General features: G+C 52.1%; 1 protein-coding gene across 3 annotated transcripts; it reads left to right on the forward strand.

The window, feature by feature from the left end:
• Sorbs3 (sorbin and SH3 domain containing 3) lies at window positions 1-26,667 on the forward strand. Of its 3 annotated transcripts, XM_029554792.1 has the most exons (21): window positions 1-122; window positions 4,447-4,591; window positions 4,830-4,947; window positions 6,315-6,508; window positions 8,021-8,084; window positions 12,471-12,509; window positions 12,936-13,029; window positions 14,856-14,946; window positions 15,373-15,459; window positions 15,563-15,633; window positions 16,344-16,428; window positions 16,886-16,947; window positions 17,435-17,577; window positions 17,766-17,818; window positions 17,910-17,956; window positions 18,139-18,253; window positions 20,758-20,883; window positions 22,835-23,152; window positions 23,922-24,025; window positions 24,257-24,363; window positions 25,825-26,667. In XM_029554792.1, exons 1-21 carry the CDS (start codon window positions 16-18, stop codon window positions 25,884-25,886), a joined length of 2,232 nt encoding a protein of 743 aa, XP_029410652.1. In that variant the 5' UTR covers window positions 1-15; the 3' UTR covers window positions 25,887-26,667. The 3 variants fall into 3 exon arrangements, with proteins under 3 accessions (XP_029410652.1, XP_029410651.1, XP_029410650.1); XM_029554791.1 differs by lacking the exons at window positions 1-122; window positions 4,447-4,591; window positions 4,830-4,947; ... (5 more) ...; window positions 15,373-15,459; window positions 15,563-15,633 and having other exon boundaries at window positions 16,412-16,428; window positions 16,799-16,947; XM_029554790.1 differs by lacking the exons at window positions 1-122; window positions 4,447-4,591; window positions 4,830-4,947; ... (7 more) ...; window positions 16,344-16,428; window positions 16,886-16,947 and adding an exon at window positions 17,075-17,339.
• Window positions 26,668-27,104: the final 437 nt, after the last annotated feature.

Raw genomic sequence — 27,104 nt, forward strand, 5'->3', positions numbered from 1 at the left:
TGGTGGTGAGGGGGTATGGCCAGGATTCCAGGAGGTGGACGTTCTTCAGCTTCGCCATCTTTGGAAAACAAGGAAGAAAACGAAAGTGATGTGGCCCTTCTTAGTCCCAAGGACCCCGACAGGTGGGAAAACTGGAACTAGGGAAATGGGTGCTTCTTTTGCCCTGCAGGGAGGGAAGAGGCAGGGTCCCAGGGATGGGTGAGTAGTCAAGCTTCAGAGGGGCAGTGCACTGCTGCCTGCCCTTAAGGAGGGTCCTGGAGCTCCTCCACTCTTGCAGTGCCTTCTTTGGGCATTGGTTGCCCACCCCTACCTCTATCTCTTCAGCTTCCCTGAAGAAGCAGGTAGAGACTCTCAGAAAAGACCTCAAAGTTGTCTCATTCAGCCCCTGCACTGTGCAATACTTGCCCAAATCTGTAAAAATACCTCATAACTGGCAAATTGGAGCCCTGTAAGCAGTTTGACATCTGTGGAGCCTAGGAAATGTTACCTTGTGACCATAAGCCATGGGGGCCCCTGGCATACCTGTCTCTGGAGCTGCTCCTCAGCCTGAGCTTTCCCATGGGATCACGCTTGTTTTTGTGCATCACAACAGCTCTTAACTTGGAACTTGGAAAAGATGACGCTAATAAGCATAGAGGGTGCTAGCGTTTAGAAACTGCTCGGTCTTTTTTTTCTTTCTTTTGAGTTAATCCCATGTGCTTGAAAAACACTCAAGTGCAGGGTGGCCTCAGGCACCAATCAAACCAATAGGTATCCAATCAACACAGTGTTTCCATCATTTCTCACTGACCATTCCCAACACCTAGTTGAAGTTGATCAATAACCATTTTTGCTGGCTGGTTTGTTGAGGACTTGAGGATGCCAGAGGTGAGCCACGGGCTAGAAGTACTCCAGGGCTTCCACAGTTTGTACACATCTGGGTATCTGCCAGCAAGGAGACTTCAGAAGAGGACAGGAGAAGAGGGAGGGCCAGAGTGAATGGGGAACCAGTGGGCGGGGCCCTTGGGATCCAAATCAGCACAGCGGGAACAGCGGAAAAGCAGGCAGAACAAAACAAATAGGAGTGGGAACACCGAGACCCTAACTTCATCCCCGCCCTAGGGACCGCACCCTCATCCTCTTTAGGGACACGGCACGCCCAGGGAGACTCTCGTTGCCTTAGGCCTCTTTCCTCTCTGAGCTTGCACGTGTGTGAGAATCCACACGGTTGCCTGAACACAGAGTGTTTGCTTGCACACGCTTACGCAGGCGCAGACTCTCTCCAAGGGCGGGGAGCGCGCCTCGCTCCTGAGCCACCCTGCCTGTGGGGCGCCCTTATCTGAGTCCCAGCCTGTCTGCCTCGCGGGCCTGTTTCTGGCCTCCCAGGGGCAGCTATCAACTGCTAGCTCCACCCAGGCTCTGAAACTCACGGCTCATTCCGATTAATCACTCCTGCCCTCTGTCCTGGCTCTGCGCAGCAGCTCGCTTCCCACACCCTGGAAATGTCGCTGGAAACTCTGAGTGGCCTTAGCCAGCTCGCCCGCCCCCTTCCGACGCCAGCCCTGCGGTGGGGACCGGGGAAGGCAGCTGGGAAACCCAGCGGGCTCCCGGGGGACCCTCGTGGCCCCTCCCGGCGCCGCCTCCCCGCCCGCCCGGCCCCTTGGGCAAGGGGCCACAGCATCCCCGTGGTGCTCGGGACCCGGGGCACTTGGCGAGGGAGGGAGGGAGCGAGGGAGGGAGTAGCCGGGCCGTCCACTCCACCCAGCACAGCCCCTGCCCACCGTCCAGATCCAAACCCCAAACTCCACCCGCTGCACGACTCTGACGGCCCTGCCTCCCAGCGCACCCCCTCGGCCTCCCTCTCCCTCTTTGAGCGTCCAGCCTGGCCCGGCGTCCTGACCCGGTCACGAGGGCCGTGACCGCTCGGACTTCTCCCTGCCCTCTTTCCCCGAGGGCCCGCCGCGGCCGCGTCAGTTAGGAGCCAGGCAGGGATGCTCCTGCCCTCCTAGGCGGCCCCAAGCCCCGCCACCTGCTCGCAGGGAAAGGTAGGTGCCGGGACGCAGAGGGGCGGGGATGAAGCGAGTCTGCTGCGTGGGAGGGAAGCGAGCCCAATCAAGACGTAGAGCCCCTCCCCGCGGAGTCCCAGTCTCTTAAAAGTTGTTGGAAGTTCCACTACCCAAAATGCAATAAAAAAAAAAAAAAAAGTGTCCATGGGGACTTGTAGTTGGATAAGACCTGCCTGGAGAAGCAGAGGGCGAAGTCCGCACCATCAGGGGCCTCACTCCGAGGTGCAAAGGAGTTTGCCATGCCAAACCTAGGAGAGATGCTTCTTCCAGCCCTTTGGAGAGGCTGCTTGGATGAAGGGGCTGCCTGAATTCTGGGAACTCCTTGTAGGTATCTGGACATCTTCTGTTCTATGCTAAGTAGTGCACCAATTCCCCAGGATGTTTCTAGCTTCCTTAGGTTCTGACTAATGTCTCCAGGCAGAGCCGCTGAGATAAAAACCAGGACCTATTCCTACCCTGTATATTTCTGGAGGTGCCTTCACATGCAGCTGAGTGGAGGAAGAGCAGATGGGGCACCCAGAGTAAACAGATCCAGAAAACAGGTGGTGATGGGGGATTGGACCCCTCTCTACCCATCCTAGAGAGTATTCTTCATACCCTGGGAGGGTGGGACTCCAACACTAGGGAAGGAAGGCCTGTCAGCTGATGGGTGCAACTGCTGCTGCTGAGCAGGCAACTTGGCCTCAAGCCATCAGCAGAGGCAGAGAGGGGTGGCTGCTATAAATGGCCTGCCCAGACCTCCTGATCTTCCATCCTGCCCTGCCTCACTTTCCCTCTGAGGGAGACCAAACAGCAGGATTTGGGGTGTGCCTGTATGTTTGGTAAGAGGTCTAATTAGATCCAGCTGGTGGGCTGCCCCTCCTCCAGACTCAGCCCTCCACTCTCCGCCGTCCCCCCCCACACCCCAGGTCAAGGACTGGCTGGGTCCGCAATAGGCTGTTCAGATGTCAGGAGGAATCCCCACAGATGCAGACCAGAGAGGGTGCTACCCCCAGCTTGAACAAGTACAGGAGACAAGGACTCACAGGTGTCTATTATACCTTCTTCATCCCTTCAGGTACCCACAGCTCTTATGTTGCTCATATGACTGCTGCACACACCTCACCCTCTATTCAGCTATCACCCTTCTCATAACTGGCCATGGCACCCCCAAAGAGTCATATTCATTGCACTGCATGTATATTTCACCACACACAGGACACCTCTCAAAGCATCTAGTATCTTTGCTGTGGACCGTATATTTCACCACACACAGGACACCTCTCAAAGCATCTAGTATCTTTGCTGTGGACCTCCATAGACCCCACAAGCACATACAAGTCTGATTTGATTCAGTGGTAGAAGTTAGCTCCACTGGGGCCCAATCCAACCACGAAGGTGAGTGGGTACAGGCTGTATACCACAGCTGTTTAGGTACCAAAGCCACCTTGTGTCCCAGAGCCATGACATCATCTTTATCCTCCTCTTGTGCCAGCCTTTGGATCCCCTCTTGTTCACTTCCATATCCCAGGTGCCCTAGCTCCCTTCTGTTGACCTTTGTGTGAGACAGGAGAACCTACTGGCCTGTCAGGCATAGTGCTGCCAGCCAAGGAGGACCCCTCCCTTCAAACCTAGCCTGGAGGCCTACAGAGGTGGGAAAGTGTCAGCTTGCACCAGAAAGTGGGAGCACACTCAACACCACTCCTGGGACAGGAGTGTTGTCACACACTGCGTCTCTTTCCATCTACCTGGCACTGGCCCTGAATGTTCTAGGGCTGTGGTTTACACAGGGAGCTAGTGAATAGCCCACATTCCCCAAGCACAGGAGTGGCTCTCTGCTTGGCAATGACCACCCCCGACTATGGTCTCCTTGGCCCTGGTGGGAATGAGGGTACTGCTGGCTGCTTCCCAGTGGTCAACAGACGGGTGGCCTTGCTGTTGGCTGCTTTTGTGCCCTGTGAGCAAGCAAATGCTGGGCAGGGCCTGAGGGAGGCAGAGGAATGGAAACAAAGTCCTGTGTGCTCAGGGCCTCTCTGGTCGCTGCCCTACTTCCCCTGAGCCTTCCCTCCGGGGGAGCTGGCTATCCTGGCACCGAGAGCCCCAAAGGGGTGGTCAGCAGGCTGCAGGCCTGCTCCTGGCCAGCCTCCCCTTTCCTCCTCCTAGCCTGGCCTCCCTTCCCCCACTCCCACCCAAAGCTCCTGCTCCAGGCCTAACAAGCAGCCCATTGTGCCTCTGGGAGTCTCCACCGGCAGCCTGCAGGCCGGTGCGCAGAACTGCCTGTTTCCTGGGTCCTTGAGCTCCCACCCAGCTGGCCACAACCCCCTCCCACAACCAGCCTTCCTCCCCCACCTGTGGGTTGAGCCAAGAGGGCCCAGGCAGTCCAGCTCAGCAGGGCTTTCCCTTCCTTCCTCCTTCCCTGCAGAGGACACACGAAGGAACAGCTGGCGTGCCCTATATCCTCCAATCTTGACCCAAACATGCAAGGCTCCACCAATGGGCTCAGCCTGGATGATTTTATCCCTGGCCACCTTCGAGCCCATGTAGGGTCGTCCTCCCGAGGGACAAGGGTGAGTGGACAGCAAGCAACTGCTGTGGGCCAGCAGTTGATGGGGACACCAGCAGGCCAGGTGGGGAGCAGAGGATTAAAAGGATAAGAGGAAGGGAAGAGGGTATGAAGAAAACTCCAGAGAGCCTCCACAGCTTCCCCAGAAGGTCAGGCTGTGAGCTATGCCCTGGCCGCCATCCCTTTCCACTTCTGTGGAACTCCTGGGCCCTGAGCTTGCCGCTCCTGGCCCCTCCCCACAGGTGCCTGTGATCCGGAATGGTGGCTCCAACACCCTTAATTTCCAGTTCCATGACCCTGCGCCCAGGACTGTGTGCAATGGCTACACCCCACCAAGCAGGGATGCTTCTCAGCAGCCAGGTGAGTCCTCTTGGGAAGAGCTGCTCTAGTAAGCTTATATGGGAGGTGGGGGGCAGGGCCTCACGTGCCCTACCATCTGGCACTGCTGTGCCCTGTCATCTGATACTACTGGGCCAGATGGAAGGGCAGCAGAGACCCAGGAACCTGTGAACTCAGCTCAGGGTTCCTGTCTGGGTGATTATGATGACCCTGAGAAGGGAACCTTGAAGAGAGAACAGGCTGACACAGCCCTTCCTCCTTCCTGCCAGGGGAAAGGAGTATGCAGGAGCCATGGCCTTAGGGGGTCAAGGGGACTACAGTAGGCCTGGGGCTTATACGCAAATGGGAGGTTAGAAAATGTTGATTCAAGGAGGGGCAGGGACTCAGCCCTCCTCAGACCCTAAGGGCACTCATGAAGTCCAGAAGGACACTGGGGAAGCGGTTTGAAAGCCTGTCATCTGGGTCCTAGGGTTCATGAACTCCTGGGAACTCCTGGGTGTAATCCAGCCCCGAGGGAATTAGTACCCTTTATTGAGTGTTCCCCTAGGCAGACACTATGCAAAGGACCTCAGTCATTTAACTAGTAATTATTGAGCAGTTACAGCGGAAAACACTGTAAAGACATTTTCACAGGCATAACCTCATTTAATCCTTCCTCATTCTAGCAAAGTCGGGTTCAATTATGGACATCTTCCCAGTGAGAAGCTATAGTCTCCGAGCTGTTCAGTAACGAGGCTACACTGGGATCCACATCTTTGGCCATCTGACCTCAAAGCCCTTGTGCTGTTACCCTAGCTACTTAGGGACTAAAGGTTCTGGGAAAGTTTGGGACACAGCAACCATGCCTGGGGAATGAGTTTCTGAGCTCTCTGAGAACACCTTTGTGTGTGTGTACGCTAGGCATAATGACACAGACTAAAAGTCACTGAGTCTTTGCTGCAGTTATCCCCAGTTTAAACAACTGGAAACTGAGGCACCAACAAAGAGGGTAATTGATGGACCTAAACTCACACAGCAGAGCTGGTGTCTAAATTTAAGTCTGTTTCTCCCCAAGCCCAGAATCTGCCTTGCCCCATCCAGCATTCTCTCCATGTAATGATTCCCAGTCCTCCTTCTGCAAACTCTTAGGACAGTCCTAGGAAAACAGAATGGGGTAGGGATGGGCGCAGATTGCTTCAAACAAAATCCATTTCTAATTCACTTTGAAATAAACAAACAGAAGCCTGGGGTGCTGCTGGGGATGGGGAGGTTTGTAGAGTCTGTGTCACTCAGCCAAATAAGGAGGTTGAACTTTGAACTCACAGGGATTGATGTTCTGAGGAGACAAATAAAGGCAAGCTGGGACTCCTGCCTTTCAGCTAATGCTTTCCTATATACACCTCTCTAAGACTCCACATGGTATCGGACCTGGCCAGGCCCTGGGAGCCGGCTGTCAGCAAGCCCGAAGCCCCCTGTTTGCCAGCATGCCCAGAACTGGTCAGCCACATGGACCAAGGACAACAAGCACCGGGACAAGCGCTGGGTGAAGTACGAGGGAATCGGGCCCGTGGATGAGAGCGGCATGCCCATTGCCCCCCGATCCGTGAGTCCAGGGCTGGGGGTCACAGACAGAGGGGGCCAGGGACCCACACCGAGCTCTACTTCTATGAGATAAATTGGGGTGGGACCTAAAGGCCATTCCTACGTCTTGTGTGTCTGAATCACAGATGTGTATGTGGTACCGCTCTCAAAGGTGGAGGGCCAATGCTTTATGGACTGAACCCAGCAGGAATGCCTGTTTTGTATCCCAAAGGCCTGGCATAGCACTCACAGAAGAGCTGCCAAATGATTGGCTGAAGCGTGAGTCCTGAGTGAGATTGCCTCATAGCATGGCAGGCAGGGAAGGATCTGGTAGTCTACCCAGAACTGCTGGGGCCCCTGACCGTTCATTGCCTTCATGTCTTGAGCCAGCCATGTATCATCATGGTCACATACCCTTCTCGCCTCCCAAGGCTGTGTTGAGGCCCATAAGTGGTGGGTAATGTGAAATGCCCTCTCTCCTACAATGTTACTATTCCTACAATGCATAGAAACACATGCTCTTTGTAGAAACATCAGAAATGTAGAAACAGGGCTGAGGAGATAGCTCAGCGGTAAAGTGCTTGCTGTACAAACGTGAGGACCTGAGTTCGATTCCCCAGAACTTACATAAAAAAGACAGGCATGGTGATGCATGCTTATAAAATCTTACTTGGTGAGTTCAAGGCCACTGAGCAATCCTGTCTCAAAAAACAAGGTGGAGAGTGCTTAAGGAATAATACCCAAGGTTGGCCTCTGGCCTTCACAAGCATATGCATGCACATGCATGTGCAAACACACACACATACACACACACGCAAATGCAGAAGCACAAAAAGGAAGATGTAAACCGCTGCACATCTCATAATTGAGGGGTTAGCATCCTATACACTGAAGGAAGCCCTTCTGTGTGTCTTTTATATACATAACATGCCACATGAAGTTATTGCTACATCAGGATACCACAAAAGGAACAGGGGAGTTGGCCCAGTGGGTAAAGTGCTTGTTGTACAATCATGTTAAAGCTGGGCACTACAGTGTGTGTCTGCAACCCCAAACCACGGTGGGGGGGCATGTGGTGACAGATGGATCAGAAGTTTCCTTGGCTAGCCAGTCTAGTTCAAGGGGAGACCCTGCCTCACAAAATAAGGTGGAGGGCTGGTGAGATGACTCAGCAGGTAAAGGCACTTGTCACCAAGCCTCACTACCTGAGTTTGATCCCCAGAACCCACATGGTAGAAAGAGAGAACTGACTCCCCTAGGTTGTTCTCTGACCTCCATAAGCAAGCTATGGCATGCACACACTGTGCCCCTAAAATAATAAATGTAAAAGAAAAACTGAGAAGGAAAAAATAAGGTAGTGATAGACCTCTGGTCTACACACACACACACACACACACACACACTACAAGAGATATTCTCCAGGCCCCAGTCACCTATAGGGACTTCCAGGTTCCTCATTAAGGAAAGCCCTTGTGGCTTGGTATTGGGAAGGATGGTTGAATGGGGAAGCCTGATTTTAATTTTCTGATCTCAGAGTGTTGACAGCCCCAGAGACTGGTATCGGAGAATGTTCCAGCAGATTCACCGGAAAATGCCAGGTTAGACACCTTCCCAGGGCCCAATAGACTCCAGCAATCTGAAATTTCTTTTGGGAGGGCCAGAAAAGGGATTTACTTCCTTTTGGAATTCTTCTGACACCTCCCCACAAGCTCTAAGGTGAGTGGTTCCTAAAAATAGGTCAATGAAAAGAGGTCCCTCCCTGTAATCCCAGTACTCAGGAGGCAGAGGCAGAAGGATCACAAATTTGAGGCCAGCCTAGGCTACATAGTGAGATTTTGTCTGGAAAAAAAAAGGAGAAAAGAAGGAAGGGAGAGAGGGAGGAAGGAGAAGAGGGAATTTTGCTGTCTTCCAGTGCTTGAGGTCAGCTGTGGCTTCCAGAGCATCCTTGGGTGGACATGACCAGCTGAAGTTCCCTGATGTCCTCTGCAGATACGGAGAGGCCAGTGTTCCCTCCTGGAACCCCTCTCATTTTCCTGCCAGGCTGCAATGTCACCAATAGTGGTCCTTCCTTCACATGAAGCACTGGTGTCTTCCACAAGCCCAAATGACACCAACCCTGGGGTTGCGTATGAGCTCTCTACAAGGTTACTCATTCACTGAATCAATCCTTTCCTATCTCTGAGTACTTGCTGTGTGCTGGGTACTTTTCTAGGTGCAGAGATACATAATAAGCAGATAAACCTTCAGTGTAGCAGATGGTGGAAAGTGCTAGCGGGATACTAAAGAAAGCCGAGGAGTAGCCAATGTAGCAAGGCTGTGACCTCACACTGCATGGTCAGGGAAAGCTCCTGTGAAGGCACCCTTGAGCTGAGCCATGCAGTGTAGGGATGAGTACTCCAGCAAAGGAACCTTCAAAGACCCAGAGGGAAAAGCACATCTAGTGAGTTCTGGACCATCCAGGAGCTCCTGGATTAGACTGAGAGGGGGTGCATGGTGAGAGAGTCACGGGATCAGGTCCTGTTGGGTCTTGGAAACACTATGAGGACTTTAGCAGCCCCTGGGCAGTTCTGAGCAGAAAAGTGACAAGCTGTGACCATGAGGGCCAAAGGCTCTCCCACAGTGCCAGACATAGAAGAGATGCTGGGAGCAGGGCAGTGGGCAACTCCCCTTGGTAAGGGGAGAAAAAAGACCTGCAGAGAAGCTCTGCTTTGAGCCAGGCTGTATCCCACAGTGACCCAGGCCAGGGCAGAGGCAGTGGACAGTGGGATGGGATGGGGATTTTAGGGCTGTCCCAGGCACAGTTTTTGGAATTTGCTCATGGATTGAACATGGCATGAAAGAGCAGTATCAAGGATGAATTTAAACCTGAACAAGACTCAGGAGGGCAGAGGCAGATGGATATCTATGAGTTTGAGGCCAGCCAGTGAGTTCCAGGTCAGCCAGGGCTACATAGTGAGACCCTATCTCAAAACAAACAAACAAACAAACAAACAAACAAACAGGCTGGAGAGATGACTCAGTGGTTAAGAGCATTGCCTGCTCTTGCAGAGGACCTGGGTTCAGTTCCTACCACCCACATGGTGGCAAACAAGGGGATCTGATGCCCTCTTCTGGCCTCTGTGGGCATTGCACTCACATAGCACATACATGTAAGCAAAACACTTGTACACATAAAATAAAAATAAATTAAACAAAACCCTGAGCAAATTGAAGTATGAAGCTGCCATTTGTTTGTTGTTTGGTTTGGTTTTTATCTTTTTTAATATATTATTATTTTTACTTTATGTGTATGCGTGTATTGCCCACATGTAGGTAAGTGCACCCGTGTCGTGCAATGCCCACGGAGGACAGAAGAGGCTGTTGGACCTCCTGGAACTGGAGTTATGGACAGTTGTTAGCTGCCATGTGGGTGCTGGGATTCGAACCCGGATCTTCTGCAAGACCAGCTAGTGTTTCTAACTGCTGAGCCATCTCTCCAGTCCCTGGTTTTTATTTTTATTATTTTTGAGGCAGAGCTTTGCTATATAGCTCAGACTGGCCTTGAATTCTTGATCTTCCTGCCTTGGCCCTCTGAGTGCTTGTCTTCTCTCCCTTTTTATGAGGCTGCCTCCTTCTGGCCCTTCACATCAAAACTCCGGTCATCATCATCAATCCTTGCTTAGGTACCTCTGTTTTTTCCTTAGCGATAGCCCCGTACTCTCTGCCTCCCAAGTGCTGGGATTAAAGGCACCACGCCCAGCTGGTTTTTATCTTTTTAAGACAGGGTCTCATATATCCCAGGTTGGGCTTGAACTCATGTAGCTGAAGCTGGTTTAGATGTCTCTGTCTTTCTGCCTCAGCCTCTTGAGTGTGAATGCAGGTATTACAAAAGTGTGCCCAGCTTTGATGCTGCAATTTTTGAGACAGAGAAGAGTGCAAGGGGGAAGAAGGTTTAAGAGGTTCAGTTTTAGATACATGTCACAGCCACTCAGAGGTAAAGGTTAAGCTACAGATGGAAATACCCGGGACTCATTCGAAAGAGACTGTGATTTCAAGTGCCCTAGGAAATTCTAAGTTATCACTAAGGTCATTAATCACAGGAGTGGAAAGTACCATTGTTATCCTTCAGTATCCAAAGGAGACTGGTGCCATGACCCCTACAGATACTGAAACCCCACAAGCTTGTATAAGATGCCATAAAGCAAGCCTGGTTTTACTATGTGTACTACTCAACTGAGAATTATTTGAACCCCAGCTAAAATGGTGTTCAAAGTCATAGGTTGAGGGCCTGAGTGGGTTCACTCAGGTGGATGAGGCAGGAGGATTGCCATGAAGTTTAATCCAGCCTAGCCTACAGTGTGAGGCTCCCATCTCAAAGAAAAAGAAAAACTAAAAACAGGCTGGCAAGATGGATCAGTGGGTAAAGGCACTTGCTGCTGAGCCCAACAACCTAAGTTCAATCCCTGGAATCACATGGTAGAAGGAGAGAAATGACTCTCACAAGCTGTCCTCTGACCTCCACAAGTATACTGTGGCACACATGTGTACACACACAGACAGACAGACGCACACACACACACACACACACACACAAAGTAAATAATTTTAAAAATAAACTCCTGAAAACAAAATGTAGGTACAGGTAGTTATATTTGCATAGCTGAAAACATCCTTCCATGTACCTTAAATCACTTCTAGTCTGCTTACAACTAATACAAAGTAAATGCTATATCTACAGCTACATATACACTCTACTGTGTTGTTGTTCAGGGAATAATGACAAGAAAAAGTCTGTGTACATGTGCAATACAGACACAATTATAGTTTCAATTTGGGCCTGGTTGAAGTCACAGATATGGAACCCGTGGATATAGAGGAATGGATGCATTTGAAAAGCCTTAAGATACCAGGGGTACATACCTTTAGTCCTAGCACTTGGGAGTCAGAGGCAGGTGGATCTCTTTTGAGTTTGAGGCCATCCCTGTCTACATAGTGAGTTCAAGACCAGCCAGGGCTACATAGAAAGACCCTGTCTCAAAAAACAAAAAAACAAAACAAAACCCCCAAACCAACCCTCCCCACCAAAAAGCCTTAAGAACTAGCCAAGATCAAGATCATGTAGGGAGATAATGAAAAAGTCCTCAGGAGATGAGGCCCCTGGACATATGCGTTCTGAGAAGCCCCAGAGACAGAAGAACCAGACGAGAAACTGAAGGGGTGGACAGGACCAGAAGGGAGGAAAACTGAGAGTAACCACCCACAGCCAGGTGAAAGGTCATTTCAGAAACAAAGGCAGAGCTGTGACAAATGCCAGCAGTGGGTCGGGGGTTGACCATGAGTCTGGGTGCCATGGAGGTCCTGAGTCCTTGGTCAGAGTGATTGGGGCAGCAGTGGTGGGCAGTATGGAGTAGGGAGAAGGCAGTAGGGATTGTAGCCATGATATTCAATCAGTTATGGTTTGCTGTGAAGAAGGCAGAAACCCCAGCAGCAGAGGAAGGGGCAGGTAGGCTCCTGCTAGAGGTATTTTAGTTTAGTACCTCTTACCAAGAGCCTCCACCAGCCCTGCCCCCCAGAAGTCCCCACACCCCAGGAGGAGTTGGATCTAGGCAGTGAGAAGCAAAGTATTTTAGTAGGGGTACAGAAAGGGAAGGAGATAGAGAGGAAGCTTAGCTTCCCCCAAGCTGGCATGGCCAGGGCAGGTCTGCAAAGGTCAGGAGAGGGTGTGTGTGGGAACAGGTAGGAGGAGCCAGAGGGTGTGGGCAAGGTTGCCACCCATTTGGCTTGCCCAGACCCAAAGGCTGCCAGAAGCAGGCATTTTAAGCCCTCCCAAGGGCTGCCCTCCTAATTCCTTCCCTCCCTTGGGACATTCTTCAGGCCCTGACTCAGCCCTCAGCCCCTGCTCTAGGCAGGAGGGAGGCTGGGAGCTAGGTTTTGCAGGCTCCTGGGGAACCCTATCCTCACTTTCTGTCCCATCGGTGGGTGACCCAGTCCTTTCTGCTCCCCAGACCTGCAGTTGGACTGGACCTTGGAGGACCGGCCCAAAGGTGAGCGGTGTGGGTTTATTGGTCTGCCTTAGCCTGGAGATGTATGGCCTAGGCTTTGGGGATCCCCAGGTGGTGTGGTTCCACTCAAGAGGTTTTTATGGCTCACTTTCTGGAACACTAAATCCCCTGGTAGGAGGTGACTAAGACCCTTGGCTTCCTTTTCTGTCCAGGGAATCCTTGTTTTGCCAGCCACTGGCTAGACTTCCTTGGGCTTCTCTTTTCTCATGTGTGCAGTGGGGACACCACTTGCCCTGAGCCATTTGGAAGATTTTGTAGTATAATGCTCTTGGTACAAAGCCCACATACTAACCCAGAGCCCACTTGTGTCCCTGTGAGCCAGTCATTCAGGAGCTAGGGTGGAGGTGGGTGCCACAGCCTTAAACAACTGCCCAACCCTAGTCCTGGCCTGTTTTCTTTCACCTCCAGTGGTTTCCTCTCGTGCATTCTCTGCAGACCCCAGGCATCTAGGGCCCCAGCAAAGACCTGCCTCTAGGTCTGGCACAGCAGTGACTTCTAGTGGGTGAGTTGTATGCAGGCACTATGGAATGGTGTCCCCTTGTGGCCATAGCTGGCACAGCCTGGGAGCAGGCCTGAAAGCCCAGAGGGTCTCTATCACTTCAAAATTTCCAACTCACAAAGATTAAAGGAGAACCGTAGCCTAGAGTGGGTCTGGCACCCATCTCTGGTAAGAAACACCTACCTGCATTTACAGTTGACATTAGGAACCCACCCTTCATAGGTCCCGAGGTCATGGGCATGGGGGGTTTGTCCAGGGCACTAGGGATGGAAGTCGTTAATAGCAGCTTGAACCTGTGGCCTTCTTCTTGGGAGAAAAGCAGCAGTGTGAATGAACCCACATCTCTGCACAGATGTGGCTGAGAGATAACCTCCAGAGAGGGATAGAAAGAAATTCCTTCCCCCATACTGAAGGCCAGACCCTGGAGGTGCTCTGCTCTACCTTAGGGACCTGTGCTCTATGGTTAAATCCAGTAGCTGCTTGTACCTTTACAAGGTAGAGTTCAGTTAATTAGCATAGTTATCACTGACTTTTAGCATCCGTGAGGTAGTAACAACAGGTCCAGATTGGACCCAGTGTTAAGGTCCAAGTCAGTGCGCTGCCTCTAGCCCTGTGACCTTGAACCTCAGTGTTTTGATCTTGTAAGTGGGGATCATGGAGGAGATTGTGAGGACTGAATGCACACACTCATGTATGCATCTTGCAGTGTGATTGGCACAGACATAACAAGTCTACAGATATTCATACACACAGGTTCCAGTATGACTAGTTTCCTTCCACTGCAAATAACACATTCCATTCTCATGATCACCTTTTTATTACTGAAATCAGAAGAGTCATTAAGTATAGTCAACCTCACCCTGTGGTCAGACATTCCATCATTTGATAAGCTCAGTGCTACGGTTCTACTGAACAACTTTCAGAATAAAACCAGAGACTGGCACATGAAAGCCAGACAGGAAAGAACGCTGGAGGAGAGCTCAGATAGATAGGACAGCGAAGTGCTCAGTAGATGAGGTGGCCACAGAGATTTTTGTCACTGAATCCAAGCCCCATAAGCCCCATAGAACTGAGACCCAAGGACCAGAAATAACCCAAGGGCTTCTGGGCACAGCTGCCCCCCACTTTTCCTTGGAATAGGATATAGTCCTATATCCTGGACCATGAATTGTAAAACCACTTGGCTATGGCGGCCAGAAAACTAGCTGCACAGAAACATCACAGCAAACACACATTTAGGGTTCTTTTTTTCTTCTTCTTCTTTTTTTTTTTTTTTTTTTTTTTTGGTCTTTTTGAGACAGGGTCTCCCTGTAGCCCCAGCTGTCCTGGAACTCACTATGTAGACCAGGCTGGCCTTGAACTCACAGAGATCTGCCTGTCTCTGCCTCCTGAGTGCTGGGATTAAAGGCGTGCACCACCATGCCCAGCAAATTTAGGGTTCTTTTACCCAAGACCACAAGAAAGAGCCTGGCCACTCATGGAGCGATGTTTGCATCGGGCCTTCTGTTGGGCACCTCGCACTTGTTCCCTTACTCAGTCACTTCCATTTTACTTGTATTGAGCCCTAGGCTCCATACGACTTGCCATAGCTACTAGGTCACATAGGTACTAGGTGGTGAGGCTGGATTTAAACTTGGAGCTCACACACTGTATAGTTTATAAAACCACCTCCACAGTAAGGGGCAGAGAAAGCAGAGGGAGCATAGGCCCTTCTATAGAAATGAGAACAGGAGTTGAGGAGGGGGAGCAGCCCCTTCTCCTTGGGTTATACTTAGTCTGCTTCAGTTTTCCTGAAAGGAAGCTGAAGTGATATCTTCCCCTTCCTTCAGAAGAAGCTGGAACCGTTCTGAAGAGACACCTAGAAACACCTTCAACTATAATTCTGGAACATCCTCTCTGGGGCTTCAGCCCCTGAATCAGGTAGAACACCCAGCATGCTCCCCACACTGTCCCCAGCTGTGTGTTTTCTGGCCACACCCCTCTGCTCAAGACAGCTCAGATAATGTCCTTTCAGCTTTTAGCAGGGGAGCAGTGGGCTTAGCAGGGAGGACTAGACCTGCCTTTAAAGTCTAGATAAAGGGGCTAGAGAGATGGCGCAGCGGTTAAGAGCAGAGGACCCGGGTTCGATTCCCAGCACCCACATCGCGGCTATGAATCATCCTTAACTCCAGTTCCAGGGGAATTCGAAGCCCTCTTCTGACCTCCGTGGCATTGCATGACACGCGTGCACTCACATACATGCAGGCAATACACTCAGACACATAAAATAAAAATAATTAAAAAATAAAGTCTAGATACAGCCTAGTATCACTGCACTCAAACTGATGGCCACCCATGTCCATGCAGGTACCCAGACGTCGAGAAAAAGTAGAGAATGTCTGGTCAGAAGACTCCTGGAACCAGTTTCTGAAAGAACTAGAGCCTGGACAGAAGGTAAGTGATGCCCAGGTCCTCCAAAGGGGGCTGGACACACTCCTCAGATGGAGCACGTTCAAAGTGAGTTCACCCCCTCTGGTGTAACCTCCCCACCCTCCAGCCCAAGAAACCACTGGTGGATGACCCTATTGAGAAACCCTCCCAGCCCATCGAGGTGAGTGCTGCCAGAAGGTGGGGGAAGGACAGCAGTGTCGGGTGGATAGGGGTGAATTACTCTGGGTAATGTCTTAGTGGGCTCGGGTAAAAGACATGCATCAAAGGCTCTGACTCTCCTCAGCCCCATACATTTAAACTTGATCTCCAGTGGCAAGGACAGTGCCTGCAAACAGTAGGTGTTCAGTAAACATGCACTGAATATGTGTAGACCAGAGTAGAAGGGCAGGGTCAGTGTGGACTGGAATTGTCAGGAACACTCATGAATATGGAGCTGAGTTTAGCCAGATAGAGGGTGGCTCTGGGGAGAACGTGTAAGCAGAGCCTGGGGGTGGAGGTGGGGTGAGGAGCGTGAGCACATGTGTATATGCATGCGTTAGAGTGTAATAGCATGGTGAAAGGCTGTGGAAGGTCATAGATGCCAAAGGAAAGGAATTTAGCAGTTCCTCAGGCTCTGAAGCAGAATATGGGGGGGGGGGGGTTTGAAATCAGGAAGGACTAAGGTGCTGTCTGCATTCTGGAGTCCTGGGTTAGGGACAGTGGCTGGGACAACCTGACACCTTGTGTATTAACCTAGAGGCATGCCTGAAGGCATGGAAGCCTGTTCTGGTCTTCTCCCTGAGGCCTGTCCCCTGAACCAAGCTTCTTACTTCTCACCTATGACCAGTCCCCAGCACTGCACTGCCCCATCCTCACCCCCACCCGGATTTATGTACCCCCCCCCCCAGGCCCTCCTGGGGAAAGCTGGCCCAGCTGAGTGCAGAGCTTGACAAGGACCTGCGGGCCATTGAGACCCGCCTGCCATCCCCCAAGGTACCAGCCTCCTCAGGGCCTCCTGAAGGACAGGTTAGCCACCGCAGTTGGGGGTAGAGGGCAGCAGACCTACCTAGAGGCCTGGGCGACCTTGGGCGGACTTCAGCCCTGTCCACTCGACCAAACACAAGGCGTGTACTTTCTAAGTGACCCCTAGGAACCCTTCCCCACCAGCTCCTCACCAGGCTGACGTCGGCCCCCACCCCGCCCCGCCCCCAGCCGCAGCCCCAGGGACCCCCGACCCGCCCGGCCCTGGCTTCCGCCGCGCGCTTCCTCCGGTGCCCGGCTCCCGCCCGCCTTTAGGACCCCGCGTCCCCCGCCCCTCCCCGGCCTCCTTCCCAGCCCAGCCACGAACTTTTCTTTTCCGGAGGCGGCGGCGGCTGCGGCTGCGGCGGCGGCCTCGCCCTCCCTGACCCGGGGGTCCTGGGCTCTGATCGCGCCCGGTGTCCCCGCACAGAGCTCGCAGGCGCCCCGACGGACCCTGGAGCAGCCGGCCCCGGAGCAGGGGCTCTCGCCCGGGTGAGTGGCGGAGACGGGCTGCAGGAGAGGGTCGGTCCCAGGCAGCCACGATGGGACGTGGCGTGGGCTGGGCGGCTAGGGAGCGCTGGCCCGGCCCACGATGGGGGACAGCCGAGCCCCGAAGGAGGGGCCTGGAGAGCAGAAAAGTGGCCCCGGGGCACCGCAGCCGCAGCTCCCAGCAGGGGCTGCCCGCGCACCCCTTGAGGGTCACCTGCCCCAAGCCGAGGACTCTAGTGGCCGTGGGACCCGAGCCCCGCCGTGTCCTGGGGTCACTCCAGCCACCTCCCGCCTCTCCTTGCCCAAGGCCTCACCCTACTCGGCCGTTGTTGCAGGGGAAGTAGACATCCTGTTGAGATGGGACGACGCCTGGGGAGACTGGGGCCTGGATGGGGGTAGCGAGAAGATTGGAGGGGGGTCAGGGAGGTAAGGGGACAAGTCCCGAGGGGGGTGAAGTCCCAGACAGGTGATTCACTGTGTGTCCCTGCAGCCCAGCCTCAGTCTGGAGGTCTAGCTCCCCGCATGCACCTTTCCTGGGTTGCCCCGGATCCCTGAGCCCCCACAGAATGGCAGATGGGGGAGGAAGCCCCTTCCTGGGACGGAGAGATTTTGTCTACCCTTCCTCAACCCGAGGTAAGGAAAATCCTGCTTTTCTTGGCACCTGGATGTCCTTCTACGAGCCTAGGGAGGGTGGGGGCCAGGAAGGTCACAGAGCCCCTTGCTTCCCTGTGCCTGACCTGGGTGGGGGTGGGGAGCATAACCCATCCCAACCCCATCCCCTCAGACATGACCTCCCAAGCTGAAGTGGTGCTTCTCCACAGAGCCTAGTGCCTCTGAAAGGGGCAGCAGCCCGGCCAGGAAGGAGGAGAAGAAGGTAAGATGTGCACCAGGGTCAGGGCTCAGGGAGTGTCTGGGCAGGGCCCTGTCTGGTGAGGTAGCCCACTCTGTCCTCTCCTCCTGCCCAGAGGAAGGCTGCTCGGCTCAAGTTTGACTTCCAGGCCCAGTCGCCCAAGTAAGTGGCCTTAGCCCTTCCTGGTCCACGCTGCACAGTCTGCATGAAGCGGGGCAGAGGAGAGCAGGGCTTCAGTGGGTATCCCCAGGGGGTGGAAGTGGACTATGGTACACAGGGCAGGGTCTAAAGGAAAGAGGCTCGGGGGCCTCAGCTTGCTGTGACATCCTTACTATCCCCTTCAGGGAACTGACTCTGCAGAAGGGTGACATTGTCTACATCCATAAGGAGGTGGACAAGAACTGGCTGGAAGGGGAACACCATGGCCGACAGGGCATCTTCCCTGCTAATTATGTGGAGGTGAGTGAGAGGGACAGGAGCAAGCAGGCTGGGAGGGTCCATGGGTTGGGAGAGACTTAGACTGCTGACCCCAGGTTTCCTACAGAACTGTGAGGGGCTGGGGCCATCTTTCTTGAATGCCTTTGGCCTGCAAGCACCTGGCCCAGGGCTCACTCATCTAGCCTAGGGGAGAAACAAGTGACCCAGTTTATTGCCCAGAATCCACCATCCCTTCAGTGTCCCAGACTTTGATCACTCAAACTCATCTTTCTAAAGCTCTCTTGGTTGGGGGTGGGGTGGTGGGGTGGGGGGGTGGATAGCTGCAACTAGCAAGAGTGTGAAGTGTGAGACAGTTCCAATCTACTGTTTCTTTCAGTTTTACCTCACACTGCCTGGGGATTGATCATCGTTACCTTACCCCATTTTATAGAGTCTCTATATTAAGTAGAAGACTCATGTTCTAAATGCAGGTTCTGGGCTTGATAAAGGCCTAGAGATTATTTTTAGTCTTTGTATGTTAAGTAATATCAAACTAAGTCACTGGCATGAAGTTGTTTATAATATTCCCTTATCTTTAAAATATTATTTACTTGCTGGAGAGATAGCTCAGCGGTTAAGAGCACTGATTGCTCTTGCAGAGGACACGGGTTCAATTCCTAGCACCCACATGGTGGCTACAAACCGTCCTTAAGTTCCAGGGAAATCCGAAGCCCTCTTCTGACCTCCGTGGCATTGCACAACACGGAGTGCACTCACATACATGCAGGCAGTACACTCAGACACATAAAATAAAAATAAATAAAATATTTAAAAAGTAAAAAAATATTATTTACTTTTTATGTATATGTGCTTGTTTATGAGGGCATGCAATGCTGTCAGCAGCTCTGGAGGTCAGAGGCGAAATCAGGTTTCAGTTCTTGCTTTCCACCCTGAGTCAGTGTCCTAGTTTGTTCTTCATTGCTGTGACAAAATACTGTGACCAATACCAACTTGGGGAGGAAAGGGTTTATTCAGCTTACATCTCCCAGGTCACAGTTCATCAGGGAGCCCAAGGTAGGAACTCAGGGCAGGAACCTGGAGGCAGGAGCTGGAGCACAGGCCGTGGAGGAACGCTGTTTACTGGCTTGTTCTCCTGGCCCCTGCTCAGCCTGCTTTCTTATACAACACAGGCTCACCTGCCCAGGGGAGGCACCACCCACAGTGGGCTGGGCCCTCCTACATCACTCATCAAGAAGATACCCCTCAGACATGGCCACAGGCCAGTCCAATAGAGGCAATTCCCCAATTGAGGCTCCCAGGTGTGTCAAGTTGACACTAAAGCTGTCCAGCACAGTCAGGGTCTTTTTTTTTGCTGCTGCACTTAGTCTAGCTTTTACATGGGTTTTGAGGCTCTGAACTTAGGTCGTCAGGCTTTTACCCTAGCTGAACCATCTCCCTGATCCCACTCTCTTAATCTTTCTATTAAAGATTTATGTTATTTTATGTGTATAGTGTTTGCCTGCATACGTACATGCCTGCTGCCCTTGGAGGCCAGGCCGTTGCGAGCTGCCATGTGGGTGGGTGGGTGCTGGGAACTGGACTCAGGTCCTGTGCATGAACAGCAAGTGCTCTTAACTGCAGAGCCATTTCTCCAGAACCTTTTTAACATCAGTGAGATCTGTAATGATCTGTCTTCTTGTTCCTAATTGTGTCTTCTTATTCTGGCTATAGATTTAATACTTTTCTCAATCTTTTCAAAGAGCTAACTTTCTTTAAAAGATCTAGCTTTTGATTTCATTAATTTCCTCTCTTGTTTTGCTTTTTACTTCATCTTTATTAGTTCCTTCTTTTGCTTGAGGTTTATTTGACTTTCCTTTTTTAGTTCCTAAGAATGGAAATTTAGCTTTTTTTTTTATTGTCCTAGACAGAGTCACACAGAAGCTTGGGCTGGCCTGGAACTCACTATGTAGCCCAGGCTGGCCTCAAATTCTTGGCAATCTTCCAGTCTCAACCTAGCTTTGGTGACTGATTGGAAACTTCCTAATACAGGCATTTGATGCTATAAATGTCCCTCCAAACACCCCTTTAGCTGTGAAGTATTTAGCTGCAGCCTATAAGTTATGATTTTCTTTCATTCAATTTGTACTGTTTTCTCATTTCCTTTGTGATTTTTTTCTTTGATTCCTGGAGTAGGCTGTTGTTTAATTCAGGTTCTTGATCCATATCTGTGGCCTGACTTCTCTCTACCTGAACTGGCATCCTCCTTTGCATTTGCCATTCCTGCTCTGCCAGTCCCCCTACACATCCCTCCATTGAAAAGTCTTCCTGTAGGAATCCTTCTTGGACTGCCCCTCTCATGACACTTGCCTTTATTCTCCCTGACACCCCTAGGGCTTGTGTCTGGTGTCAGTGTGTGGAGCTGACATCTGGCCAGGGGGTGCTTTGTCTGTGCTGTCTTCTCTGTTGCTCTCTCTCCCAGGAGCACAAGTGTGTCCCCAGCTGATGTTCCAGCTGATCTTTCCTTCTCATGACTTTCCTTCCTGAAGGTGCTGCCTGCAGATGAGATCCCCAAGCCCATCAAGCCCCCCACCTACCAGGTGGTGGAGTACGGAGAGGCTGTGGCCCAGTATACCTTCAAGGGGGACCTGGACGTGGAGCTGTCCTTCCGAAAGGTGAGGCCAAGCATGATGCAGTGGGATGCACTCTATCCCAAGCCCTCTTTTTACTTTTATTTTGACAAAGGGTCTTTCAAAGTTGCCTAGGCTGACCTTGAACTCACTCTATAGCCCAAGCAGGCCCTGAACTCTGATCCTTCTCCCAGGTAGCTGAGATTACAAGATTATAGGCCTGTGCCACCAAACTTAGCCAATTTATTCCATTTTTGAAAAAATGTGAAGAGCCAGGCACGGTGGTGCCCGCGTTTAATCCCAGCACTCGGAGGCAGAGGCAGGCGGATCTCTGTGAGTTCAAGGCCAGCCTGATCTACATAGTGAGTTCCAGGCCAGCTAGGGCTACAGAGAGACCCTGTCTCAAAAAGACAAAAAAGAAAAAATGTGAAGAACATTGAAATAATATTATGAACTTTTACTTTTTTATTTAAAATTAAAAAAAAATTTTATGTGTATGAGTGTATTGCCTGCATGTATATGAGTGTACCCGTGTCATGCAAAGCCATGAAGGTCAGAAGAGGGCTTTGGATTCTCCTGGAACTGGAGTTAAGGACAGTTTGTAGCCGCCATGTGGGTGCTGGGAATCGAACCTGGGTCCTCTGCAAGAACAGTCAGTGCTCTTAACTGCTGAGCCATCTCTCCAGCCCCTATTTAAAACTTTTTATTTTATGTGTATGAGTGTCTCACTTGCATCTAAGTATATCACATTCATTCAATGCCCATGGAGACCAGAAGAGGGCGTTGGATGCCCTGGAACTGCAGTTACAGATATTAGCCACCTTGCGAGTACTGGAAACTGAACCTGGGTCTTAACCACTGAGCCATCTTTCCAGTCCCTGTTACGAACTTCTAGAAATACACACACACACATTAAAATCAGTGTCTCAGTCTGTAACCTAACCCTAAAACTCACTATGTAGACCAGGATAGCCTGGAACTCATGGCATTCCTCCTGCTTCAGCCTCCCAAATGCTGGGATTACAGGAGTGAGCCATCGTGCCTGGCTCTAGAATTAGGTTTTTATCATCTGCACGTTGGTAGACCATGAATATCATAATCCAAATGTTTAAAGGGATAGAAATTTTGAACTGCAGTGTGCAGAAATGGTACTTTATCAAACACGAGGCCATCTATATGCACATATATGTTCATATGTATGTTTCTGGAGATGTTATTGAGACATTGGGTTTGCTCTAGATTATGGTGAGAAAAGTTTGAAAAATTCATGAAGTCAGGGAACTGGTTGAATTTGGGGGCCAAAGGCCACTAATACCCCCTAGTGAGTGCTACAGAGAAGAGCTGGTCCCAGGGACAGAGAGAGGAGAAGGTAGCTGGGAGGGTGGGCAGGAGAGGAGGGGATGTGATGGCTGGGAGCCTCTCCAGAGCAGCCTGCTGAAATAGCAGCAGTTTTGCCCCAGCCTCTGTCAGTGTGTGAGCTAAAGGATGCTCCTGCCCTTGGGGAGGAGCTCAAGACCTGTCAGTCAAGAACAAGACTGAGTTATGGCAGTATGGCTAACACCTGTCCAGTACTTCTTATCAGGCCGCCCTTAATCTTGTACCTCATAGCAACAATATGGTTATCCCACTTAACACATGAGGAAACCAAGCTCAGAGAGGCAGAGCAGCTTACAGAAAGCCACACAGCTTGGACTTGGCATTGAGGTTGGACCTGTGTGATTAGCTACAGGCTCTCCTATAGTTGGGGTTAAGGAAGGGTATGAACTTGCCAGGTGGGCTCCCCAAAGATGCAGGACCTGATCCAAATCCATTATGAGAAAGTTTAGCCTTCTACTTGCTCCTGACTCCCCATTTTCAACTGTGTGACCTTGGATAACCTGCTGACCACCTCTGAACCTGATGTCTCATCTATGCAAGGTGTCAGGCCTGAACGAGACAGCCCAGGTGCATGACGCCCAAGAGACCCCTGTTAAACTAACTCTTTCCCTCCCTCCAGGGAGAGCGCATCTGCCTGATCCGCAAGGTGAATGAAAACTGGTACGAGGGCCGCATCACGGGCACAGGGCGCCAAGGCATCTTTCCTGCAAGCTATGTGCAAGTGCATCGTGAGCCCCGGCTCCGAGTCTGTGATGACAACCCCCAGCTCCCTGCATCACCTCGTCTGACAGCCACTGCCCATCTGGCCCGTCACCCCAGCTCCCCCTCAGCGCCATGCAGCCCAGTGGACTCCACTGACTGGGGGGGCTGGACCTCCCCTCGCCGCTCCGGCTTCCCCTTCCCAATGCCCATCCAGGAGCTCAGACCCCAAACCCAGGTGGGATGGCCTCCCCTGACCCATTCCTGTGACTGGTCCATGCTGGCTATCTTTCCCAGACAGCCCTAGGACAGAGAAGTGTGGAGCTGGGCAGAACCTAGCATGGCAACCCTCAGGCACCCTGAACTTGGTCCCAAATCCCCTCAAATTGGCTCTAACCCTTGATCCAGCTCAGGGAGGCACTGGCAGACCCTAGCTCTAGGTGGGGCCCAAAACTAGCCCAGACCTCAGGATGCCACTTTGTCAGTGCTGAGTATCAGGGCTCTGGCATTTATCTTCTGTGTGGTCCATGGGCATGGGGCTTGCAGACTCTGGGTTGCAGTCTCCCCTCCCACTGTGGGAGGTAGTTGGGGTGGGTTTAAGTAAAGGTATGTGTACCTGATGTGGTGGCATGCCTTTAATCCCAGCACTTGGGAGGCAGAGGCAGGCGGATCTTTGTGAGTTTGAGGCCAGCCTGGTCTACATAGTGAATTCCAGGACACCTGGGGCTACAAGGAGACCCTGTCTCATCCCTGGATCCATGTTCACCTAGTACCTCCTGGGACCTGCTTTGTCCCTGCTGGTACTCAGAAATCCAGCCATTCAACCCTGCCTGGGGCCTGGGCCTACCTCCCAGTGCCTCTGAAAGGAGATAGTCATGGTGGACCCTCCCCAACCTGGGAGTTTGATGAGGCAGCATATACAATGCTTATCAGGCCCTGTGGAACCCCAGTCTACTACTGTTCCCTCACACCTCCTTGTGGCCCTCCTTTCTTCCCTTGAACTCCAGAGTCTTAGTACCACTGGACCAGCCCTGTCTCACCCTCAAGGCACCAGCCATCCCATGGAACTGGGAGCCTCCTCCCCCAGCACCACAGAGATACACTGGACCCCGTGAGTACCATCTGAGGCTGTTTGGCTGGGGTTGGCAGGCAGTACTGAGCTTACTGACCCCAGCTCCTACCCTCCTTCTCCTGTAGGTTGAGGAAACTCCTAAGTGGAGCTAGTCCTGGGATGTTTAGGTGACTTGTGGGAGCTATCCCAAGTGGCAGCTCTTGGTAGAATTGCAAGCAGGTTTGGGAAAGCGCCTGAGGCCTCTGACTGCCACACTGACATCTCCCACAGGTATCGGGCCATGTACCAGTACAGGCCCCAGAATGAGGATGAGCTGGAACTTCGAGAGGGGGACCGTGTGGATGTTATGCAGCAGTGTGACGATGGCTGGTTTGTGGGTATGTGGCGAAGGGAGGGGAGGGCAGACCAGAAAGAGGACTCAGGGTTTCCCAAGGACCTGAGTAGCCTGCTGCTGCAAGAAAGCACTGGCTCAGTCAAGATTCATAACCACCACCCTCACCCAGCTTCTGCATTCAGAGCCTGAAGAGACACCAAATCCAAGGGAAACTTCCTGGGTCAGGCGTTCTACTAGAAAGGACCAGCTCTCATATCCCAGTATCCTCCACCCTAACACAGTGTGCTCCTGCAATCTGGGATAACAAGGAGGCTTTGGAGCCCAAAGGATTAGAGGACTGCCTGGACAGAGGTGGTCACAGGAACAGCACCTTGACCAGATAGCCTGTCCTTTTAATCTGACTCCCAATACCTCAGTGCCAATCAAGCTTCCCACACACCAGAGATTAGGCACTAACTCCCTTGTCGTCTGCTTCTCGTTTTACACATACACTATTTTTGTGGCAGAATATTTTAGACACGGATGATATGGTATCCACTAGCCACATGTGGCTGCTTAGGTGCAGTTAAAGTGGAAGGAGATGAAAAGCCATGCCCCTCAGGCACACTAGCACACTTCAAATACATCCCCAGCCTCACTGCAGGACTCCGGCTTCCCAAGAGTCCCAGCAGACGGGAAGCCTGGCTTGCCATCTGTCTTAGTTTGTTTCTTCATTGCTGTGACAAAATACTCTGACCAGTACCAACTTGGGGAGGAAAAGGTTTATTTGTCTTACATCTCCCAGGTCGCAGTTCATAAGGGAGCCCAAGGTAGGAACTCAGGGCAGGAACCTGGAGGCAGGAGCTGGAGCACAGGCCATGGAGGAATGCTGCTTACAGGCATGCTCCCTTGGCTCCTGCTCAGCCTGCTTTCTTATGCAACACAGGCCCACCTGCCCAGGGGTGGCACCACCCACAGTGAGCTGGGCCCTCCCACATCACTCATCAAGAAGATGCCCTTCAGACATGGCCACAGGCCAGTCCAATAGAGGCAATTCCCCGATTGAGGCTCCCTCAACCCAGGTGTGTCAAGTTGACACTAAAGCTATCCAGCACACCATCCCAGCTCTATCCCTAGGCAGCATGCATTGGGCCTTTTCTTGGGTCTTACCCACCCATCCCTGAGATGAAGGTGCCATATTAGATCAGTGAGTTCCACCCTATAGAGGTTTTGTGATTCATTTTCCGACTTCCTAGCTTTCTTAAAGGGCGGAGTTACTCAGTGCTGTGTGCAAAGTTGTCCTCATTGATTAATGATTTGTTCCGATTCTTCGATTCTTCGATCCTGGAATTTAGAAGTGCAGCTTTGCCTATCTAAGCTCTCGCCGCTAGTGGGCAGGGATGAGGCGTCGAAACAAAGTCCCCATCTCACTTTACTTGCAGTTCTGGGTACTGCCAGCAGAGGGCGCCCCCCCAACTGCACAAAGGAGTGAGGGGGAACGCTTGCTCTCTTTTTCCTCTTTCAGGTGTCTCCAGGAGGACTCAGAAATTCGGGACATTCCCTGGAAATTATGTAGCCCCGGTGTGAGTGGTCTCTATGGCAACCTGGAGCCAACAAGGATGGAGTGGGGTGCAGCAGCACTTATGGGAGGGAGCGAGGCCCCCACATCCTCCTCCCCTAGGACCTGTGCTCCTAGCATCTGCAGAGACCCCAGCAGCCTTCCCTCGGAGCCCCCTCGAAGTCCCCTGGACTGATTCCTACCCGCAAGGCATTCCTCTGACAGTCCCGTTCACCACCCTTCAAATACAGATGTCTGCTTTGAAGTGGAGACTGTCTCCAGGCCTTATTGAGACCAGACGACGACGACCCCCCCCCCCCCCCCCCCCCCCCCCCCCGCCCGCCGTCCAAGTCCCCCTCCAACACACAGTGTTTCCCCTAACAGGGATCAGCTCTCAGCTTTGCTCCCATGGGATTCCTCTAACAAGGACCAGCCCCCTACCCTGGTGGAGACCAAAGGCCTCCTGTGCTTGCAGACAGGCCTCCTCCCCTTTCTTAACAGCTTGCCTGACGCCCCTCTACCTTCTGGCCTCCAGCTGGGCCTGGAAGCAAAGTGGGGGGCAATGCAACACCTTCTCAGTCTTCAAGGCCCAGCAAGAGGCCTTGTCTCAAGTCTTCCCAGCAGTCTCATCTTCCCAGAGGCTGCTGAGCCCTGGGCCTGCACTCTACACATCCTCTGAGACACACAGCTGCTCCGGCCTATAAACATAGAGGGAACCGTGCTTGCTGCCCTCCCACTCCCCAGCCTTCCTCTGCTCCCAGGTCCTCTCTGGAAGAGAATGTAAAATAAATCTGGATGCCAGGGACCTGAGTTTGAGTCCTTTTCCTTTTGGTGGTGGTGGTTGGGGGGAGGGGGGAGGAAACTCTGCCTGCTGAGGATTATGGGAATTCTTTCTCCAGTTGCTCTGCTGGGGGCGGCGGGGGTAGGTGGGCCAGCAAGTGTGTGGGAGGGGAGGCTGGTAAATCATTCTTCTCAAGTCTCAGTAAGGTGTTTAGGCAGCCTTAGGTAACTGCCTGACCAGAGGTGCTGAGAACCAGAGTGAGTGGGACCAGGGGAGGGGCCTGATGGGAGAACTCAGAGCTGGGAATTGAATGCGGCCTTGTTCACAGATTCTTTAGCTGCCACCATGGCGTAGCTGAAGTAGATGACATTTCTAACTGTTCTCCACTAATGTTTTCCTTCTGTGCGCTCCATTCCATACCAAACTCTCCAGTTTTTGAGCAACTGGCTTTGGGACCCTGGGAGTG

The sequence above is a fragment of the Nannospalax galili genome, unplaced genomic scaffold, assembly GCF_000622305.1.
Source record: "Nannospalax galili isolate Female #2095 unplaced genomic scaffold, S.galili_v1.0 scaffold291, whole genome shotgun sequence".
In the NCBI taxonomy this organism is placed as follows: Eukaryota; Metazoa; Chordata; class Mammalia; order Rodentia; family Spalacidae; genus Nannospalax; species Nannospalax galili.

Coding starts and splice junctions, on each gene's coding strand:
- Sorbs3 (XM_029554792.1), top strand. CDS start 16: ATGGCCAGGATTCCAGGAGGTGGACGTTCTTCAGCTTCGCCATCTTTG. Junction 16,948..17,434: donor GAGCAGGGGCTCTCGCCCGG/GTGAGTGGCGGA, acceptor GTGTCCCTGCAG/CCCAGCCTCAGTCTGGAGGT. Junction 18,254..20,757: donor TCCCTGCTAATTATGTGGAG/GTGAGTGAGAGG, acceptor TCCTTCCTGAAG/GTGCTGCCTGCAGATGAGAT.